The 18,679-nt window shown below is 42.8% G+C and overlaps 1 protein-coding gene across 1 annotated transcript in view; it reads left to right on the top strand.

Annotated features, from left to right (window-relative positions):
• NSMCE2 (NSE2 SUMO ligase component of SMC5/6 complex) overlaps positions 1–15,758 on the top strand; it is a 228,221-nt gene extending 212,463 nt beyond the window's left edge. Inside the window, exons 5-7 of the mRNA XM_004431073.3 lie at positions 7,366–7,466; positions 7,892–7,998; positions 15,404–15,758. Of these exons, the coding sequence (XP_004431130.1) occupies positions 7,366–7,466; positions 7,892–7,998; positions 15,404–15,518 (323 nt within the window). The 3' untranslated portion in view covers positions 15,519–15,758. The remainder of the gene's footprint in view (positions 1–7,365; positions 7,467–7,891; positions 7,999–15,403) is intronic.
• The last annotated feature ends 2,921 nt before the right edge of the window (positions 15,759–18,679 follow it).

Raw genomic sequence — 18,679 nt, 5'->3', positions numbered from 1 at the left:
CCTCATACAGCTCTATGAAGGAGGTACAATTATTAGCTCCATTTTACAGCTGAGAAAATTGAGGCAAAGAAAGGTAAAGTAACTTGCCCAAGAGCACCCTGCTAATAAACTCATGGGACCAGGATTCAAACCCAGGCAGGCTGTTTCCAGAGCCCATGTTCCTAAATACTATAATCCTCACTACCTGAATGTCCTTCCCTCTTCTTATCACACCTCCCTGGAGAGCCCGGCTTAGTCATCACTTTCTCCAAGAGGTTCACCTTGATTTCTCCACCCCCGCTTCGGAGATCCTCTAGGTTACTTTTGTACTTTGTACAAAACACATATGTTATTTCACTCACTGCACAGAATGTATTTGTATCCGTCTCTCTTACCTGGCCCGATCTTAGTCCTCTCTGTATCTACACCAGGCATTTGTGTAGTGTTTGGCACAGAGCAGTTAAGTGTTCCATAAATGCAACTTGAGTTAAGTTGGCTTGACTTGAACACACAGTGCTTTGTGCTCAAGGAGCTTTCAGTCTACCTGGTACAGAATTTCCATGCACATGAGACAACTGAATAATGAGGAAGTTTAAGCTAAAAGAGTATAGTGTAACCAGCAGGTGTTATGGAATTTCAAAGAAGGGAGATTGGCTGTAGGGATTGGGTTGGGCTGGACTGGACTAGACTGGACCGGACTGGATTGAGTTGGATCGCATTGGGTTGGATTGAGTTGGACTGGGTAGAGATAGCTTCTCTGACTACATAGAATCTGAGATGAGTGTAGAAGAAGGAGGACCATTGATCAGAATGTTGACCTGAGGTGGCTGTGAATGAAATATTCACGTTTAAGGGGGCAGCAGAGTTGTATCAGAAAATGTAGGTTAGAAAATCCTCCTCCTTGACACAGATCAGATACCAGCTCCTTGGAGAGGCTGACCCTGTTCTCTTCTGGGAGCTTCTTTCCACAGTATCGTATTTATGCTCTACATCATATACATCTGCCTTATGTGACTGAGCTCCCTGAGGGCAAGGGTTGTTTGCATAGTTCCTGGCACACAGTAGTGCTAAAAATAATAATAGCAGTAACAATTTACAGTTATGTAAGTACATAATGTTGATTATAATAAAAAAATATATATATGATAAATAACATTTATTGGATCCTTATTATGTTCTAGCCAGTGTTCTGATTGAACTGTATTAACTCAATCTATGTTTGTTGAATAATTTTGTTGAAAACGTGTTTGTTGAATTTTGCCACCCTGTGAAGGTTATAAAATCTAGGAAATCTTTAATTCTGTAGGCCCTATCTGGACACGATCTGCATCTTAATTCTGCAAACGCTGTTCACACACAGAAGAGTCTTAGCCAATGCCAGAGAGTATTGAAAACTAGGATTCAGTTCCCTCAGTGGCAACTTGGCCCAACCAAACAGCTAGCATTCAGGACAGACCACCAGTCCCAGGAAGAAACTGAGATAGAAAGCTAGACAGCCAACAAACAGTACCATAGAGTGGACCTCAAAGCAACAAAACACACACACACACACACACACACACACACACACACACACACACTGCTCTTAATTCCAAGACAAAGGGACTGAGCCTGCAGACGTACTTCTTTTTCCACTTAAAGTGTAAGATATGTCTGAGTTCACAGGTGGGGTGACTAGTAGCCTCAGCTGAAGGTTACTGGGTAGGAAAAACAAGTCACGTGTTGGCAGAGACACATATGCACACACACTATAACTACAGAGTTTCAAACTTGGAATCAGTGATCTTTTGCACATTAGGGAGGCCCCAAAATCTTGTGTGTACCAGCTGAACCTCTCCAAATATGCTGTCCTAGAATAGTGCAAGTAAAATAATCTAGACAGTCCAGTAAGTATTTCAAGCAGGCAACAAGAATTTGTTAAGTATTTTCTTCATATGCTCCTAACTGTCAAGAGAAAAGTGCTTTTAGAAAAATGTTTGGACTTAATTGAAAAAGCACATAGCAATCAACTTTTATTCCCAGCTGGCATAAAACTATCTAACTGGTAGCCAAATTTGGGATGCCTGAAGACAGACAAGTGACTAATACTAGGGCTGTGTGTGGCCAGACCCAAATGTATTTTCTGACCACAAGACCATGTCTGGATTCTCCTTTGTAATTACCACACGGCCTACTGTAATTGTAAAACTTATATTTACTTCCTGCCTTTGACATGTAATTCAGCATCGAAGGCTGTACCCCAAGCTAGAGTGAAGTCCTCTCTGTTATTTGCCTAAAACCTACAAAATCATCATTGTATGAGGGTGTGTGTGTGTGTTTGTGTTGCCACGTCTGTTAAATGTTAAGTATATCCTTATGAAAAATATGCCTACTTCTGCCTTGTTTGGTGAAGCACTTCACTGATCAGATGTTTCTTGAACACCTACTATTTCATGCCAGGGACATTTGAGACTCTAGGAAACATCAGTGAACACGGCATTGAAGTCCCTGCTTTCCTGGAAGAGAACAAGGGAGGGGGCTGGGGAGAAGGGAGGGAGAGAAAGGAGAAAATAGCACTTACAAATACGTGCCATGCAGAGTCACAACAGAGTAATGTGATAGAGGAAACCCAGGTGTCTTCTTCAGCTTGGGACATCAGAGAAGCCTTCTCCAAAGAGATAACATTTAAACTGACATTTTAAAATGACAAGAAGGAGGAGGACAAGCAAAGATCAGGAGGAAGAACATTCCGGGCAGGTTAGCATAAAGGCCCAATGATGAGAAAGAGCTTGGCATGTTCCAGAAAGAGAGAAAAGATCAGTGTGACCCCAGCATGGTGGGTGAGAGGGAGAGTGGTCAGAGAGGTTGGCTGTGTAGGCCACTGTAAGAAGCGTGCATGGGAGGGGTGTGGCCCTTGTCGAAGCACAGATTCTAGTTAGGAGGCTGCTGCAGGGGTCAGGGCAGGGGGCCATAGTGGTTTGGGCTAAGATGTAGGAGAAAAAGAGAGAAGGGGCTAGATTTGGAATATAGTTTAGACCCAGTCAACAGAACTTGCCAGTGGTGGTTTGGATTATGAGGAATGAAGGAAAAAGAATAATGAAGAATGATTCCAAAGCTTTGGCTTGAGCCACTAGGTAGATGAGATGACTGAGGTGAGGAAGAATGAAGGCAGAGCTATTAGCTCTTCATTGACAGTCACGACTGACTAACCGTGAACCTAAAGCTAGGGGGGTAGTAAAGGCCCATGTATAAATGCCCTCACTACCACCCTAACTTTACATCACTGGGGAATATTCGTAGACTTTTGGAAATTCTTGATTATTCACTTAATGACTGTTTCAGTCATTTCCAGGATCTCTCCTTCCTTTTGGTGTTCAATTTATGATAGAAAAAATCACATTCAAGTTACTAGCTCATACTCTGTTACACCCCTTGGGAGTGCTCTGTAAATGTTTTTTTTAATTTTTTATTGAGATATAATTGACATATAACATTATGTTAGTTTCAGGTGTACAATGTAATTCAATGTTTGTATATATTGCGAAACCATCACCACAAGAAGTCTGGTTAAATCCATCACCACACAGTTACAAATATTTTCTCTTAGCAACTTTCAAATATGCAAGATATTATTATTAACTATAGTCACCATAGTGTACATCCCCACGACTTATTTATTTTATAACTGGAAGTTTGTACCTTTTGACCCCCTTCACCCATCTCACCACCACTCTCCCCCCGTGCTCTGTACATGTTAGTTCCTGCCCAGGCTTTCCTCCTCAGCACATCACCTGGGGGCCCTGGGCCCAGGCATGGATGTAAGATGTGGATCTGAGATCTGCCCATCGAACCGGAAGTTGACAGCTGATGTGTACTTCTAACAACATACCTTGTATATGTATATGGAAAACAATATGACTAATTTTCTCTTTATAATTTTTCTCTTTATAATAATAATTTTTCTCTTTATAAATTTTCTCTTGATAGTAGAAAATTTCTGTGATCTCTTTACTAACAATTTAAACTGATTTAATCTGCTTATTTATTATAATGCTGACATTTTCTACTTTTGCCTTAAAAATATGTGGGGGCTTAAGTTTTCTTCTCTGTACAATGGGAATAACAATAGAGTTGTTCCTCATGGGTATTTTGTGAGGAAATAATGTATATAAAGTGCTTAATACAGTAGATGCTATGCAACATTCAGTAAACTTGAGGTGTTATTATTAATAAAATAATAATCTGGGAGAATGTGGGGGAGGGCTGCCAGAACTGGTACACTGGTTTTAGTGTTCAGATTCACTAGACCAAGAAAATAGAGCCATACATTGGTTTACTGAATCCCTGCATGACTTTGGACAAAACCTATAATGTCTTTGGATCTCAATTTTCTCAGGTAAAGGAGAGAATTAGGGTAGATAACTTCAGTTTTAAAACTTCTGCAATTCTCATAAATGATCTTTATTTTTCTCTCCAATTCTCCTTCTATCAAGCTTATCAAAAAAGTTTTCTCTTTAGGTCAACTAAGTTAGTGTAAGTGATATTTATTGCCAGATGTGACCTTTTGTTAGCTCATTATGGAATCCCAATGTAATATCACTTTCTATAAATATAGATTTAGAGTAAGGAAATGTTCTCTCTCAAGAGAAGATTAACTGTTGAGGCTCTTTCTCTTTGTAGGCTCTTGGTCCGGGGGCTCTTACTCACTCTTGGCATTCTTCCTCAGTCTGACTTTGGTTACCTTCTCCTTTCGTGATTGCTGATGTTGATAACCACCTACGGGTTCTGAGTTCCCCCCTCAACCTTCTCTAGTGGTTGGCATTGCATTTGAGTTGTGCTTTCTTGCTTCCTCTACCTTTTGAAATTTAAAAATAGAAAATAAAAAACAAACCCACAGCCTTTCACATCAGCTGAACTCTGTTATTCACCTAACAGATTTTCCGGTGAATTCCAGTATAGCATACGCAGTCAGAAATCTGCCAGCGTTCAGAATAAGCCCTGTAAGAAATGGACAAAGAGAGACTTTTATTTTGACTGTCAAACACAGAACCAGAAATGGGTGGCAGCAGCCCATAAGAGGAGGCTTTGAAAAGTGAATCAAAGAGACAGACCAGTCCCCACTCTGCTTCTTGACTTTTCTCCTTGCCCGTCCAACTTCCCTGAGCCATCATGAGGAATCATTGTGTTGATAAAAGGCCTCTTAGGAGTCCAGCTCTTGCACTGTGAGTGCCAAAGACAGGTCTCAGGAAGCACAGAAACACTTCATGGGTCTGAGGAATATTATTGCAGAGGCCCCACCCACACTGTAGCAAGCACACTAAAATATGGCAACCTCCACATCAAATATAATTTTACTGCTGACAAAATTTTTAGAAACTATTCTTACAATTTTGCTTTGGAAATCGGTTGGCTATAAGTAAGTGATTTAACTTATAATTGGCTATTAATTTCTGAGCAATTATCTTAGCATACTTGGGAATTATTAAGTTTGAAAACAACCTAAATTTAGCCTATATATTACTTCCAAATGAAATATTTTTGATTAACAAACCATAAGTAGGGAAGTTAACCTAAGGTTATGTTTTGTAGACCTTTAGCATTTTATTAATTTCAATTTTGTAGTTGTCTTGTTTTGAAGCCAATAAATGGTTTTCAAGGTCTCAGACATTTTTATAGGCCCTTAAAATGCTGGAAGGCCCCAGGCACTGTATCTTAATGGCCAATGGTTAAAAATACTCTGCCTGGGAAGTCCTAAGCTCTGAGGTCTTTGCTCTTGCCTTCTTCAAGGAATGAGAGCTGGTTTGGGGGACATTTCTCTAAGAAAATACAACAAGCTGACATACAAATAGCACTAATCAGCTAAAAGAAGGTGAAAGTCCTACAAACAGCAGCGTAATTAGGGGCAGAATCCCTGGGTTCCAGCAATTAGTTCACTGAGTGACCTTGAACAAGCCCTCGGAGGCCCTTTCCCTGCCCCAACTAATGCCTTTCCAGACAGACGCCCCACCTGGCCAGGGCAGAAGTGCAGGGCCATCACTTCTAGGAACTGAAGGATGCACAGAACCATCTGAACCTGAGACAAGGGCTTCCCTCACATATTAAAAGCAGAGCAATTTTCATATCTGTTTTATTTTGCCCAAATGAAAGAAGGAAGAGAATAAGGATGGGAAAGGGAGGGGGAAGGAAGGAGGAAGGACTGCACCATCAACAGTTGTATCTAAAAAGCTACTGATGTTTAATGTTTGTGCAAAATGGCAAGTCTCCCTTCTCCAGAAAGAAAGGCTTTCAGATAAGATCCTCTCTCTTACTATCCCATTCAAAAGTCGTCTGGCATCTGTTTTCCCTCAGTGAGGGGCAAGTGCGGTGTAAAGACAAGAACATAGATTTCACAATCAAATGAGCTACGTGTAAAGCCAGCCCTACCACTCATTCACTCAGCAGTTCTCAAAGTGTGGGCCAGGGACCCCTAGGGTTCTCTGAGAGCCTGTCAGGGTACCCATGAGGTCAAAACGATCTTCATAATAATACTAAGATGTCATTTGCCTTTTTCACCCTCTTTCTTTCGGTAAGTGAATTTTTCCAGGGGCTACATACATGATGTCACGACAAACTGGGTGCATACACAGATATCAAAATCCAACTGTTGTCTATTAAGCCAAACATTAAAGATATTAAAGAAAATGTAAAGCAATGCCACTCTGATCTCTAACTTTGTTTTTTTGTATGGAAAATATAATCACTTTATGTTAACATGTAATGGGGTTGTTATTTTATAATAAATACATATTTCTTACATTTCTTAGTCTTAATATCCAATATGGAAAATATTGATAAGTATAACTTACATTTAAAAAGTTCATTGGGGGTCCTAAATACTATCTATAAAATATAAAAGTATTTTAAGACCGAAAAGTTTGAGAACCCCTGTATGACCTCACAGTAATTACCATTTATTGAATTTTCCTTGTGCCAGGAGCTGTGCAAAACACACTACATTCTTCATCTCTTTTAGTCTTGGCAACAAAACTACAAAGTAGAGGCTTTAAAAAAAGACCTTGCTAGCCTGAGGTCTCACAGCTGGAAGAGAAAGAGATTACCAGGTCCTTCTGACCTCAAAGCCACACTCTTGATTACTGGACAGTACTCCCTCACAAATTAATTCTCTGTAACTTTGAAAAGGCTGTTTTACTGTTCCTAGTCTGTTTTCTTCTCAGAAATGGGCAGAATCCTACCTACCCTGCAGGATTCTTTTAAGAGCAGAAGACTTAAAATGCATCCAAATGCTCAGCACAGGGGCTAACACCAGATAGACTCTGAGAAGCTGTTAGCCTCCTTCCTTCCATTCCTTCCTGTCCCTGGCATCATGTTAGACCAAGGAGACTCAACAGCTTCCCTTTTTTCCTCTAGATGGTCTTCAAGCAGACAGAGAAGCTGATGGAACAGAAGGAGTTGATGAAGACATGATTGTGACCCAAAGTCAGACCAACTTCATCTGCCCCATTACACAGGTACTGTTTCCTCCTTCTTCCCCTGAAAGAAAAAGCAATTCACGTACAGAGGCAAAAGATTCCTGTTTGCTTTCTGACTTGATTTCACGTCCAGAGTTAAGGAGGGAGGAAAGAAAAGTGATGAGAGTTGAAGAGTGTACATGGGAGGTTCTTGGGCTAGAAAGACTTTTCAGTCAATCATGCCCTTAAGAATTTAGGAGTAAATTCCTAGCCCACATGCCAAGTGACATTGGTGCCACTGGTCTCCTTGCATTTTCTTCTATGATCATCTGCCCTAATAAGTATCTAAAGCCGTGAGATTGGAAAGTTAAATGTGGAAAGCTCCAGGACTAGGAAAAAACAGCACCAGATAATTGGTGACTTGGAGAAGTTACTGGAAGTTGATCATAATCATTCTTGAAAGCCTAATGTCTCCTTGATTGCAGGTGGAAATGAAGAAGCCAGTGAAAAATAAAGTGTGTGGCCACACCTATGAAGAGGAAGCCATTGTTCGCATGATTGAGTCCAAGCACAGGCGGAAGAAAAAGGCCTGGTGAGTGGACGCAGGAAGGGAAGTGGAGCTTCCTAGTGGTCGTCAATCAGGGATGTGTGTTCATGCTGGAGGAAAAGATACTTAAATGTCTCCCCTAAAGTCCATTCACCTCCCGAGTAGTATAAACATGGAAGCTGGCTTTCCGGAAAAACAATACATGAGGGAAAAATTAGTAATCTCTTCAGGAAGAAGCCAAAGGAACTTTGACCACACCTTCAAAACGGGAGAAAAAGGAATTGGATTGAATTTTAATCATTAGATACAAGAATTTTTATGAATTTGTGCTATAGCCGAAAAAAATGAAGAACTATCATACTAAGAGATTGCTTTTTCCCTTTCTGTATACACACTTACCCAAATAAGAAAAAATGGTAAATTTTTCTTTGCTTCCTGCAATGCAGACAATTTGTTTAAGAAATATTATTAAGTCAACATTCTAAGATAAGAATTCACGTCCAATGGTCTTGATGATCGAGATTTGTCAGGGAAAACTTTCATATCTTTAATTATTTAAATAACTTCCCAAGAGGTTTAAGTAAATTCGTGAATAATTGATCAAGGAGAAATTATTATATTTTTACATTGGAATGTTTGGAGAATCTTTCATATATACATACACCGCGCCCCCCCCCCCCGCCCCCACCAGGACCATGGAGGACCATGGCTCTGTTCCTGTAATAACACAGAATCCTGAATTGGCTAGACTGACCTTGACTCGGTTTGGCATTTCTTGTGCTCTTATCACAGATTTGTTGGAGGAATGGAATTGCAGGTGTGACCCGTTCTCAATGGACTTCTGATAACAGTCCCTTTGATGTGTGGTTTGCTTCTCCATTGCCCAGAAATTTGCTGGTCCAGACGTAGACCTGGAATTCCCCACCGCTCCTCGTCTGGGTGTGGACGTAGAGATAGGATATTCAAGACTCTAGATATCTTGAAAGTCCTTCAGTCAAGTAATTTACCTATTTATTTTAGAAGAACAGCTTAATGGTTGCAAAATTGAGATTGTTTGAGTACATTTTTATCTGTTTTGAATTTCCAGTTTACAGTTGAGATGTCATATTTCCCTGGTGAACCTTCCATTTTCCCCAGTAAATATAATTTTCTTTGTTTCTGGACTTCTAAGCCTTCCCTCTCTAATAACCTTTTTCTATGTTCATTCTCTGAAACACAAAATTTTAATTTGTTAACATAATTGCTATGAAGAGATATTCCCAGATACTTTCCCATTTCACAGCTCTTCTTTCTTAAAGTTTGTGATATTCTCCTAGAGTCAGATTTGAAAAGGGCAGGCACTGATACAAAGCACATTTCTCACAAGTCCCAAGATGCATGTGAGCAACTTCCAGAACAGGCTCATATTTAAATGAATCTTCTTAATTACATACTTTGACTTTCTAATGTCCTTTGCCTTTTTCGAATTATACGTGATATTTGGAAGCACTTGCATAACATTTGTTATTTCAGAAAAGATTTTTTTTCTGTCATACTTCTATAACTTGCGTGCAGATTCTGCAAACTGTGTAGGTTCTCATAGTTTAATAATAACAATTAAGTCCAAGGGGAGGTTTACAGAGAACGTAGTATTTTTACTGGGCCTTGAAAAATGAGAAGGATTTCAGAGAATGGTGAAGAAGAGTCTTTCTAGCCAAGAGGCTTACCCCATTCAGAGCCTGTTCAACTTGGTGGATAATAGATACAGTTCAGTTATGGTATGGTAGAGGGAGAATAGAAGGATGCTACTATGGACCATAACAATAGGAGAGTGGTGTAGAGATTCATTATAGAGGGCATTAAAGGTCATGATTTCATTAGTTTCCTCATCTAGAAATTGATGCTAATAGTTGTAATTGCCTCCTTGGTATGTTTGAAATTTGGATAAGATATATATATCAAGTACTTAAAGTGCCTGGCTCCTGGTAAGACTCAGTACACATTATCCCATTATCCTCATCATCATTCTTGCCACCATTACTCCATAGGCCTGAGAGAACATTGCAGAGTTTTGAGGGAGTGAGGTGAGCCAATTTGGAGTTTAGGACGTTACTCCAATAGCAGTTCAAGGAATGGATTAAAAGGCATGAGGTGAAAATGACAGGCTGCTTTTGCAGTAGATTAAGTTGTAGATTATGAGAGCTTGGATTAAGGCAAGAGTTATAGGCAGAAAGGAATGAGAATGAGAGATGCAACTGATAGAATTTGGTAACTGAAAGTTGAAGGCAGGCAGGTGTGAAGGATGGCTGACATTTCTAAACTAGGTGCCTAGAAGCATAGGAGTGTCATTGGCCAACAGAGAGGGCAGACAAGAGGAACACATTTAGGAACGATTATGAGAGGTGTAGTTTGGGTCAGGCTAAGTTTGAGGTCCCAGCAATACAGACATTTGGAAGTCCCCAGGAGGCATAGAAAATGTGTTTGAACTCTGGAGAGAGCTCTGAGCTCGAGATGGTGATTGTGAGATTATCAGTGCAGAGGAGTCAAACCCGCTCATCTGCCGGCACAGGTGCAGCTCTGGACTGGATGCAACCGCCAACCAACAGCCAGCAAGAAAGGACCTGGGCCTGGCTCCCAGCTCCACGAGGCCAGGGTCCAGCTCTGCTCCGCTCACCGTGCTACCCTCGGCACCTGACACAGGGCCTGATGTAGACCCGCAAAATGCATTTTGCTCATTAATGAAAGGGCAGTCAGTGGAAGAAGACCCCAGTGAAGCAGTCTAAGACATAGCAGGAGAGAGAGGGGGAGAGATAAGAGAGTTGAGTGTCATGGGAGCCAGAGGGGGGAGTAGGCAGAGTCTTGAAGACAAGGCGCATTTGGCAACAGATTAGAATTCAGGGCCTCTTCAAAAGCTACTCTAGAGGTTCCTGATGAAGCGTGAAGTGGTGTCATTTCCCATGATGCATGCTAGGGTGATGAGCAGTTCTGGGTTCCCTTTGTTTAAAAATGTCTGTGACACATCCAGTATGAGAAATCTCAGTTCTTGCTCCTAGATGGTCCTAATTATGTTTGTTAGACTGGAGTTCCAGTTACACTGTGTTACTGGGCACTGACTAAATTTTTCTGTCCATGCTTCAGTTTCTGGGGAGACCTCTCTCCACTGGCTTGAGTCAGAATAAAATTAATGAGACTTTAGCCCTAACTAAATGCAGTAGTTAGAATAATTTCCTCAAATATATTTCTTAATAATCAGGCTACTTATTATCTCTTACTAATAAAGCTGCCTTACGGTTTTCATATTAGTACTTCCAGTTTTCCACAGTCATTTCATTCCTTATTCGTTTAAGAACAGGAACTATATTTAACAGTCACATTTAAGAGCTTGTAGAGTAAAATTAAGTTGAATAGAAATGTGTCGTTGAACAGCAGAACTCTCGCATTGCACTTGGAATCCCTGTTTGACCGTTTACCAACAAGTCAATTAACCTCTCAGAGCCTCAGTTTCCTCTTCTGTAAAATGGAAATACCAACAACATCTCACAGAATTTTGGGCTCACAGAAATGGCGGGGAATTCCAACCTAGATCTGGACCAGCAAATTTCTTGGCAGTGGAGAAGCAAACCACTTGGGAGAAAGCTCTTTTGGGTCTGTAGAGAGCGCTGCACAAATAGCATAGAGTTATAAAGGTCAAGACTGCTAGTGTGGTTATTACTTACCTCACTGCTTAGTGACACATTGTTTTAGACTCAGAGGATGTAGGATAGAGTTACTCTGTGTTTAGGTATGATGAGAATCCATCCCACTCATATTTCCAGAGGTATCTATAGACCTTTCTAGAGCTTTCTAAAGGTCTGGACCTTGGAATTCTTGGGACCCAGATCCAAGAGTTCGTAAGACTCAGAATCTTATACTTTTGAGCTGATGCTGAAGCCAATGTTCCCCGCAGCCTTCTGGAACCCCAAAGACCCAAGTTCTCTTTGTTCAATAGATACTTTAATGCTTACTTGCTGCCACAGTGGAATGTTCTGCCCTGTCAGTGACCCGAGTTCAGGACCCAGCCTCTCCTTCGATGCCTGTAGGTCTGACTCCTGCACAGCAGTGACTCGAGCTTAAGATTGGGTATTGCCACACCTATCTTGCTCACCAGGATGTCGTGGGGATTAAGGCACTAATGCTTATACAGAGTGTTGTTTCTTCAGAGGAGGAGTGCCCTGATTCAGTATCATGTCATTATGGCCTTGTCTTATCCCTTTTAGCTTAAAAACTTGTGTTTGTTTATTTGAGATGGGTTGAAAAACAAGGTTCTCCCCCAGCTCCTGCACCACCCTCTCCTTCAGGAAGCCTTCCCTGAACCCTCATTCATGCTGGGCTAATGCCCCTCACCATGCTCCCACGGTGCCCTTTGCATCGTGGTGTGCCCGTGTCCCACCAGCATTGTCAGTGGGGCTGGCTCTTCTCTACAAGCTTCTTGGGAGCAGAAACCATGCACAAGAGCAGGAACTGCGCCTTGTAGCCCCTGAGTGAATTCATTGACCCTTGTCACTCGTCTTCCTACTTATTTCTCACCACAACCCTATGCTCTACCTTTATCTTGTGTGTGTGTGTGTGTGTGTGTGTGTGTGAGGAAGATTAGCTAACATCCATTGTCAATCCTCCTCTTTTTGCTAAGGAAGATTGGCGCTGGGCTAACACCCGTGCCTATCTTCCTCTACTTGATATGGGATGCCACCACAGCATGGCTTGATAAACGGTGCATCAGTCCATGCCCAAGATCCGAACCTGCAAACCCCGGGTCGCCAAAGTGGAGCACACGCACTTAACCACTGCACCACCAGGCCAGACCCTACCTTTATCTTTATAGAGGAAGTAACTGAGGCCCACGCCTCAAGTCACTTGCCCAGACTTGATTGTCACAGCCAGGTGGCTTCAGCCCAGTCTTTTTCACTTTCGAGACTGGATTTGTGTCATCAGGCCATCTGGCTCCCCTTGGGAGGGTTTTTTAGTTGATGCCTCTGTCCCCAGAGCTGATCCCCAAGTGAGCTCAGACCTCTGTGTTTGACACGGGTCACCCTGGACTGCATCCCATGGGGACGAATGTGCGCCCCTGCTCTGCAGCTGAGTGCTGTGGTTAATCCCATCAGCCATTCTCAGAATGCTCTCATTTACTGACTAAAACCACTGATGTCATCAGGAAGTCCTCCCCACCTCGCTCTCCACTTCCCCATCCACAGCTTATTCACCGTCTGGCTGTCAGTGTTAAAGACTTTGTTCTATGAAGTGGGCAGAGCCCAAGGCCTGGCAGTCAGAGGGGACGTCCAGTGGGCTGAAAATAATAAGTGAGGATCATCTCAGACATGGCATTTCCGTGTCACGGAAGTTGAAGTGATGAAAAATGCCTTTTCTGGAGTCACGAAAGTGTCCATATGCTTTTCATAATCTCAGCTATTTACTTTCGTAGTTAAAGAAATAATTCACCTTGAGACATCACGGTGTGTTAAGACATTTCTCCAGCCCCCCAGTCCTTACCCTAACACAAAGTGATGCACACCTGGGCCAAACCACCCTGATCCTCTTTCATATGGTTCCCTTTCTAGAATCACATTTTAACACATGTACCTGACCATATAGGGCACATTTCAGTATTTTAAAAATAAAAAAAAAAAAAACAAGCGCATTATTCATTACGTTGATTGATGTCCCTCTAATATGAAGACACCTTGGTCCAGAAATCAAGGCCGAAGAAAAGTTTCTCTTCCGTGTTGAACTATTGGGCTTCCTACTACTGGACAAATCAGAGCTCTCATGATCAACTTTCTTCCCGTTCTGGTTTATATCTTTCGTCTTGTATTTGTTGTTTTTGATATTATCTTGCATTTTTTATTTTTGATCTTGTATTGGTTATTTTTGATCTTGTATTTGTTATTTTTGATCTTAATATACCTGTGCCTTTTGAAGAGTTGTCTCACATCGCTGGGCCAGAGCTCTGTGTGGGCAGGAGCCTATATTTGTATTTCACAGTTGGATGCTTAGAACCTAGCGCAGGGCCAGTCATATAGAAGGGTCAAATGAATGCATGAATGTGAGCATGGACATGTCGGATGTATGCAAGATATAGATAGATCCGCAACTTGAAAATGTTTTAGAAGATTGATGATCAGGGAACAAATGATTGTCATAGGAGGTAATGAAGGGAACGAATGATATCGAGCACTGTGTTGCCTATAGCCCTGTGAAATAGGGATTCTCCCGCCATTTTGAATCTGAGGGAGCAGAGGCTCAGAAAAGTAAAATGAGTTGCCTGTGGTCTCATAACAGCAAGTAGGTGGTGGAGATCTTCAGACCTAGGTCAGCTTGACTCCAGACGTTGGGCGCTCCACTCTACCAAGAAATCAGGTGACTTCATCCAACCATGCCTTCAGAGGAGACCACATCTAACCAGAGCCGTGGCTTGAAGTCCCTCCGGGGGGATGACTCACATCTGATGTCTTCAGCCACAGCTTTTCCTGAGTCCCCATCGGCCCACTCAGTCCCTCCACTGGGAGGACTGGTAGGCATTTCAGAGGGAACATATACAATTGGGACTTCTGATTCCATTCACAACCTGGTCTCCCAGTTGTTCCCCTGAGCGGCAGAGGGTACCACGAGTTGCCCGTCGACTCGGGCCAAGCACTGAATGAAGCTCAGGTCTTCTCTTTCCCCTCCACATCTGGTGCGTGAGCAAGTGCTAGAGGGTCTCCTTTGGGTTCTGTCCTGAAGCTGGTCACCGCTACCACCCTCCCCCAAGCTGCCCGCTCTCTCCTGACTGCTGCGGGATCCCTGCTTTTCCCTGCTTCCACTCTGCCCGTGTTCTCCATTAGCGGCCAGATCACGTCCCTCCCCGATCTCAAACCCTCTGGTGCTTTCTCTTCATATTTAGAATAAAATCCAAAGCTCCACTCACTCTCTGGCCTCCTCTGCCAGTGCCCTCCCTCCTGCCCTGGGCGTCTCAGCCACACCGAGCTTGCTCTTCCTCCAGGCCGCCGAGCCACTGCCTCCTCGGCTTCTCCACGTGCTGCTGCCTCAGTCTGGGCCACACGCAGCAATTGTTCTAGAGAAGACTTCCTCGGTGAGGCCGCCCTGACCCCGGCTAGAACAGCCTCGCCCTGCACTCCCTCTCCCTTGACGCTGTTTCCTTGCCGTCGAAGCATCTAATGCAAACTGAACTTACAGCATCTATTTGGTGACTTAGCCATTGTCTGTGTCCCCCGTTGGAAAGGGAGCGCCGTGAGGTGGGCACTGCTCGAGCGTGGGCTGTGCCCCCCGCCCTAGGCAGGGCCTGGCCCAGGTGGGCACTCAGTGAATAAATGAATGAGTGCACGTGAGTCCTGATTTGTAAAGCATGCTCCTTATTTAAATCCTTGTACGTGAGGAAAGTTTATGCTGAAGGTGTTCAAGTTAAGAGACCTAACTTGATTTTCTTTCTCCCTCACAGTTGCCCTAAAATCGGCTGTAGCCACACGGTGAGGATGTCTGATCTGATCCAGGATGAAGCACTCAGAAGGGCGATTGAGAGCCACAACAAGAAAAAGCACCGGCACTCCGAGTAAGGGAAGCCGCCTGCCCGCCAGCAGGGCGTCCGTCCGCAGCCTACCTCCTACCCCAGCCTCCGGAGAGCCCTGCTTCTCAGAGCAGGTCGACTGGCTGCATGGCATACTTTGATGGGGGTAAAACTCGAAGGTTTTATTGTAATTGAAAGCATTTTTCTATGTTAAAATAAAAATTCAAACATATTAAATTGTTTATTTTTAAGTGTTCTATAATTTTAAATAAAACTTTGATTATCTGCAGTGTGTCCTGTCTGTGCACCCCCCGAGGTGTCATTGTTCCAACAGTGCAGGCTGGGTGGGCCCAGGCTTCTGTATTTCTAATACTTGCGACTGTTTTTTATTATAGTTTTAATTAAACGATGTCTTTCAAGGGATATTTGAAATGAAAACACATAGAAACACCCTAATTGCAAGCATTTTCTACCAGTATAGTAAATATCAGCAGAAGGTTATAAAGCAAAGTCAGTTTACTTACCTATATTTACCTTGTGTAGTGACAGTTCCAAATATGTAATGCTTTTAGTTGTCATTCTGACTGGTACAGAATGCTCCAGTAACAGGCTTATCGGTGCGATGATAATTGATGCCCGTGATGGAGGCTTCACTGCAGCCTTCCGAGAACCTAAAGTGTCATTGGAAGCAGCCACATCCAGGCTGTCCTCTGCCTTGTTCAGTAGCTCTCTGCAAGTGGCTTCAAACCCTGGGCCTTGGGGTCTTCAGCCATGAAATAAGATGTTGAGTGAGATGTTCTCCGAAGTCCCGCAGCCCCCAAATCTGTGGACTTATGACCAGCAGGGTCTTGAAATTGAATATCATTGACTATATTCTAATTATGTGAAGGGTGCTAATCTGTTAATAGTCTCCACAGCAGCCTTTTATCAACTAGAATATTTAATTGAACCAAACGAAGCATACTCTGACTACACTAGGAAACCAAAAATAATAATGGCTAACAATAATTGAGCACTTACTGTGTGCCAGGTGCTAGTCTAAGTGCTTTACAGATATATATTAACTCCTGTAATCTCTACAGCCTGATGGGAGAGAGACAGTTACTATTCCCACTTTACAGATAAGTGTAACGAGTCACAGAGAAGTGAAGTAACCCGTGGAAAATCGTAGAGCTAGTGAGTGGCCGAGCTGGGGTCGGAACTTAGGTAGCCTGGCCCTAGAGGCTGAACTCTTCATCCTATGCCCTCCTCCTCCCTATTGATTTATTTAGAATCTAAAAATATAGTCAAAGTCCACATTTAGAAACTGAACCTTCTGTCAATAAAGAAGCATCTACGTGTGTGTGTGCAAGACAAGTTCATTAAAATGCAGGAAATAACTGAATTTGACACCCAATAGGCAGTGAAGGCCATGAAATAAGAACATATATTTGAGTGTAAAAGCATAGTCTAAAATGGCAGAATTAATTTTGAAAACATTTTCATGGAATTGAGAAAGTAGTGTGACATTCAGTTGTCTACAGACTAAGTAATTTTGAGTTTCTTAAGATGCTTTATCTGAATCAGACTTCCTGAGGAAATGATTAGGTTTAAGCCAGAACAAACATACTTTTCATGGAATGTGGTTCTTTTGTGAAATACTTTGTTTCCTAAACAGATAGGGACAAGCCTGAAATGCTTGCCCAAGGCTCGATTTGCCTTTTGCCCAACTCTTTCTGAAGAGAATTCTGGAATATTGGTGTGGATACCCATATCAGTTAGAAAAATGCAAAATAACACCATTCCACTGTGGAAAAGGTACCGTATTTGTATCCTGTGCACTTTTTTCCTTCGGTAGTCTTCAGAAACTGTTTCGTAAGTTTGTCCACCCAATTAAAGAATTTGAAGTTTTATATAAAACTTATTTTCATCTTTGAAGATTTACCATTTGGTTATCATTATCAATCTGGCATCTTTGTTAAATTCCTATTACAGGAGTTTTCCCAAAAAAAGTGAAAACTTTTCTTCAAATGAAATCGTGTTTTTGAGGAGCCCGATAATATAAGACAGCTGGAAGGGGAGCCATTCTAGTCGAAAAGGAGGTAGGAGCTCTGGCCCCTTCTTCCCAGGGCAGCCCCAGCGTCCTGTCTGAGAGCACCCAAGGCCCCATGGCTGGCATTTGAAAACCACACTAGACATTGTAGCAAAATTGTTTTTTTCAGATATGACTGATTTAAGACTTGGACAGTTGTGTGAACGTGGCATTTTTTTAAAATACTAGTTCCCTTAAGAAACTTCCAATTAAGTAAGTTTAAAACATTACCACAAACTCCAAACAGTAAGATAATTTCTCTCTCACCTTGTAGAGAACTTCACACATGGAGCGTCCAGCTTGAAGCGGCTCCTGCAGTGTGTGCTGCTCCCACCTGAACGCTCCTCAACTGAGGAGACACGGAGAGAGAAATAAATTACAGGACTGAGAGGAACCGAGGGCACCGTGAGCTGGTCGCTGGCTACACACCGGGCTCAGGTCTGAGTGCCTTAAATGTATCACCTGAATTAATCCTCCCTACAACCCTAGGAGGTGGTTGTTATTGCCCCATTTTACAGATGAGGAAACAGAGACTCAGAGTCATCAAGTCATTTGCCTGAGGTCACTTGCTTGTGTGACACAGAGCCCAGATTGGAACAGAACCGTGAGTGCAGAGGCAGCCTTCTGACCCACTAGGCTCTTTGCCCCAGGGCCATAGAGGGCACAGAAGTGATCAGCAGACCTGCACTGCTACCCCGTCTTGCTTATTTCTGTTACGGAAACCACCATCTCCCAGGCTGGCAGACTCCGGTCTTCCATGCGTTTAGCACAGCCCAGGGCTTCTCCTTCCTTAGTTCCCTTGGCAAACACCCCCCCAGTCCAGGCCCTCCCTCCCGGCTTCTCACTTGGAGTGTTGCCAGCCTTCCATGCTCTCCAACCTCTCATCTTTCCCCTCCCATAATAATCTACTAAAACACTGAGTGGGTAATTTCACATCCTACTCAAAAACCCTCCTTTCCTACAGGACGGAGTTCAGGCCGGCATTCAGGACTCTACCGCAGACCAGCTGCACTCCTATCGCCCCAACATCCCTCTATCTCCCAACACCCCCGTCCACCTCCCCTGTTTATGGCAGGAGGGAGGGGAGCTAACCCTCAGACTCCTGACTACACAGACGGATGACCTTGGGCAAGTCACTT

Source organism: Ceratotherium simum, chromosome 23 (assembly GCF_057802395.1).
Source record: "Ceratotherium simum simum isolate JZ-2026a chromosome 23, ASM5780239v1, whole genome shotgun sequence".
In the NCBI taxonomy this organism is placed as follows: Eukaryota; Metazoa; Chordata; class Mammalia; order Perissodactyla; family Rhinocerotidae; genus Ceratotherium; species Ceratotherium simum.
This window is presented reverse-complemented; position numbering and strand designations above follow the sequence as displayed.